The sequence below is a fragment of the Zea mays genome, chromosome 4, assembly GCF_902167145.1.
Source record: "Zea mays cultivar B73 chromosome 4, Zm-B73-REFERENCE-NAM-5.0, whole genome shotgun sequence".
NCBI lineage: Eukaryota > Viridiplantae > Streptophyta > Magnoliopsida > Poales > Poaceae > Zea > Zea mays.
In genome coordinates this window covers 79,407,029-79,410,817 of record NC_050099.1, presented here as the reverse complement: position 1 = coordinate 79,410,817, position 3,789 = coordinate 79,407,029, and the positions used below count along the sequence as shown (strand labels likewise).

General features: G+C 57.3%; 1 protein-coding gene across 1 annotated transcript; it reads right to left on the bottom strand.

Annotated features, from left to right (window-relative positions):
• Positions 1-201: 201 nt before the first annotated feature.
• LOC100382348 (VQ motif-containing protein) lies at positions 202-1,688 on the bottom strand. Its single transcript, NM_001175095.1, has one exon. It carries the CDS (start codon positions 1,427-1,429, stop codon positions 389-391), a length of 1,041 nt encoding a protein of 346 aa, NP_001168566.1. The 5' UTR covers positions 1,430-1,688; the 3' UTR covers positions 202-388.
• Between the last annotated feature and the right edge of the window lie 2,101 nt (positions 1,689-3,789).

Here is a 3,789-nt window from a genome sequence, read left to right as displayed (position 1 = left end):
AACTTTAGTTGTGTGTGTGGAACCAAACACGCCAGCAGTGAAGACGTTCTGTACTTCTTTTTTGACCGATTATCAAATCACTATGCTACCTACTACCTTGGTGTCCAGCTTTTCTATTTGCAATTCCCACAGCACGCTCGGAGAATGCTTCTAGTTCAAGTGAAAGTAGCTACCACTAGCAGCCAGGACAAACCAAAATCTGCTCGCATCATGTACTACTCTCGATTGGATTCTTGGAAATAAGCAAGTAAATTTTAATCAGATGTGCATAATCTGATGTGCAGAACTGCAGACCCATGAGTCAACGCCTGCTTGCTTTCTCATGCCCTCCGGCGCCGCTGATGTGGCCGTCGTCGTCGTTGTGGAGACGTTGGCCGACGGGTTACGCTTACGCCGATTGCGCTCCAGCCGTCGACTTGCAGCCGCCGGCCCCGGTGACGGACGCGCCCCCGACCAGGCTGGACAGGTCGTCGCCGCCGTTGCGCGGGTGCAAGTACACGTTCGGCCCTTGGGAGCCCACCATGACGTCGTGTGTGAGACCGACGAAGTCCGCCCGGTCCTGCAGCCTCGTGGAGGACGACGGCGGCGACGGTATGCCGCGGTCGAACACTGGGTGCGCCGCGTATTTGCCGTCGCCGAGGGAGGAGCACTGATGGAACGGGTGGTAGTTGTTGCTGCCGTGATCTTGCTGCATCCAGAGAAGAGCGGACGTTGAGGCTGCTGTGAGCTGGTGGTAGCTGTCGCTGGACGCCACGGCTGCCGTGCCCGGGGTGGTGGTGGAAGCGGGCGCAATGGAGACGTTGGTCGGCGCTGGTGAGGACGTGGAGGACGAGGCGAAGCTCGGCGGGTAGGGGTTCGACGCGTGCAGCTTCTGCGCGAAGGGGCGGCGGAGGTACTGCGGGAGCGTGGCGAGGCTCCCGGTCCCGGCGGCGGTGCGCAAGGGGAAGATGTGGTCGAAGAGAGAGCGTGCGCTCGCGGCGCCGGCGAAGGGAGGGGCAGGTATGCCGGTGAACTCCTGCACCATGGCGCGGAAGTTGGAGGTGTCGGTGGTGAGCACCGTGGTGGGTGCGCGGCGCGACGCCCGCGCCCGCTTCCTGGACCCCTGCGGCGGCGCCGCTGCGGCCAGCTGGACCGGCGCTGCGTCGGCCTGGTAGGCCGTCATAGAACCATGGCCGGACAGAGACGGCGGCGAGGCCTCTGCGCCGGCCGGGAGGGGCGCCGTCGTCGAGCACCAGTGGGACAGCGGTGGCGTGCGGAGCTCCTGGAGGCCGTAGATCAAGGAGCCGCCGCCGAAGCCCGGCACAGATGGCGGCGGCGGCGGCTGCCGGAGCAGGGCGGATAGCGGCGAGGAGTCGGCACCGCTTCTGCAGTCGAACTCGTCGTCGCCGCCGCTGGACGACTGCAGGCTGGCGCTCTTGCCGGAGTCCATCCCACGGAACGTAGGCGTGATAGTCCACGGCTCCGGCCTGGGCCTTGGTGCAAGTGGAACCGCAGTCCGTAGCTCACCAAGCTACGACCAGCTTGCGTGTCATTACCTTCGTACTAACGGAGGAAGCGAAGCAGCTCCGCGGACCAGGGACGGTGCAGCAGCATGCTGGGAGAAGCGCGCACGCCAAGCCTGGTACGATTTCGGCCGATCCACCAAAGCGGAGACGGACAGGAGAGAATGAAATTATCCGGTCCCGAAGCGACGAGGCGAGGCAGAGAAGGGAGAAGAGAACAGGCACGCTCTGCACGTATATTGGTGTGGCTAGAAGGCAATGGCCAATGGGTAACAGTAACACGACCTGATGTGGCTATTTACTCTATTTAAGGCTAGTTTACGAACCCATTTTACTAAGAAATTTTATTTTCCCCTTGAGAAAATGAAAATCCCTTGAAAAAATAGAGTTCTCAAACTAGTCCTTAGAGTATGTAAATAGATTAAATATTCTACTTGTTATCGCAAAAATCTTCACCTAATGGTTAAATAGGTATTAGAACGTTCTGCTATCATCCATACCCATTAACTCGTAGGTATAAAATATCTAGTATAAACTTAGACAAAAAAACATAAACTTGAGCACTAGACCTAGCCCAAAGCAAATGAAACCTAGCTATATAATCTCTTTCTACTCTAGAAGTCCACAGACTGTCATAGGTACTCCTGCTCATCTTGATCGCAACCTCGCACAATCAATTGTGTAAGTATATTTTTCGAGCATATTTTATAGTTGTTTCTTGTGCAACTATGTAATAGACATTATTTCTATAAATCTTAGCACAATCCTAACCGTGTAGTTTAATTTTTTGTAGCCTCGTGTGTCTATAATTTTAGAAATCAAATGATGTGATGCTTAATTATTGCACATGGTTTATTTAAATTTTATGTTTAGTAGCTAATAGTTTTTTATGTTCATTATATTTGTTGAATGATGCTTACCGTATATGATTGTCGGGGACCATAATTAGGTGTACCCCAAGACTCCTAAACTCGGCTGGTAATCACCATCAGCACAAGCTGCAAAAGCCTGATGGGCGCAATTCAGGTCAAGGCTCCGTCCACTCAAGGGACACGATCTCGTCTCGCCCGAGCCCAGCCTCGGGCAGGAACAGTAGACCCAGGCGGATTCACGTCTCGTCCGAGGGCCTCCTCAAGCAACAGGCGCACCTTTGACTCGCCTGAGGCCCAGCTCGGGCAGGCTTCGCAGTGAAGCAACCTTGGCCAGATCGTCTCGCCAACCGACCGTATCGCAGGAGCATTCAATGCAAGGATCGCCTGACACCTTATCCTGACGCGTATTCCTCAGTCGGCAGGGCCGAAGTGACCGCAGTCACTTCGCCCCCCCCCCCCCCACTGACTGACCTGACAGGAAAACAACGCCGCCTGCTCTGCTCCGACTGCTGTGCCACCCGCCAGGGTGAGGCTGACAGCAGCCGAGTCCAGCCTCAGGCGCCATAGGAAGCTCCGCCTCGCCCGACCCCAGGGCTCGGCCCCCGCCTCGACCTCGGAAGACGGTCTCCGCCTCGCCCGACCCCAGGGCTCGGACTCAACCTCGACCTCGGAAGACGGTCTCCGCCTCGCCCGACCCCACTCGCCTGACCCTAGGGCTCGGACTCAACCTCGACCTCGGAAGACGGTCTCTGCCTCGCCCGACCCCAGGGCTCGGCCTCAACCTCGACCTCGGAGGAGTCACCGCCTCGCTCGACCTTAGGCTCAGACCGACCATGTTACAGGGGGGTACATCATTACCCTACCCCTAGCTACGTCAGGCTACGGGGAACAAGACCGGCGTCCCATCTGGCTCGCCCCGGTAAACAAGTAATGATGGCACCACGCGTGCTCCCATGACGACGGCGGTTCTCAGCCCCCTACGGAAGCAAGGAGACGTTAGTAAGGACCCGACAGCCCCGACAGCTGTGCTTCTACAGGGCTCAAGCGCTCCTCCGACGGCCACGACATCACATGCACAGGGCAATAACACCTCTACGACAGCCACGTCGGCATGTACATAGGGCTCTAGCTCCTCTCTGCCGGACACGTTAGCATATTGCTACACCCCCCATTGTACACCTGGGCCTTCTCCTTACATCTATAAAAGGAAGGTCCAGGGCCCTCATACGGAAGGGTGGCCGCACAGGAGGATGGGCTGACGAGTAGGCTCTCTCCCTCTCTCGCGAACGCTTGTAACCCCCTACTGCAAGCGCATCCGCGCTGGGCGCAGGATAACACGAGCCGCGGTTCCCTTTTTTCCCCCTTGTGTTCCATCTCGCACCGACCCATCTGGGCTAGGGCACGCAACGACAATT

Excerpts from the sequence above, each read along its gene's own strand:
- LOC100382348 (NM_001175095.1), bottom strand. The coding sequence starts at position 1,429 with ATGGACTCCGGCAAGAGCGCCAGCCTGCAGTCGTCCAGCGGCGGCGAC.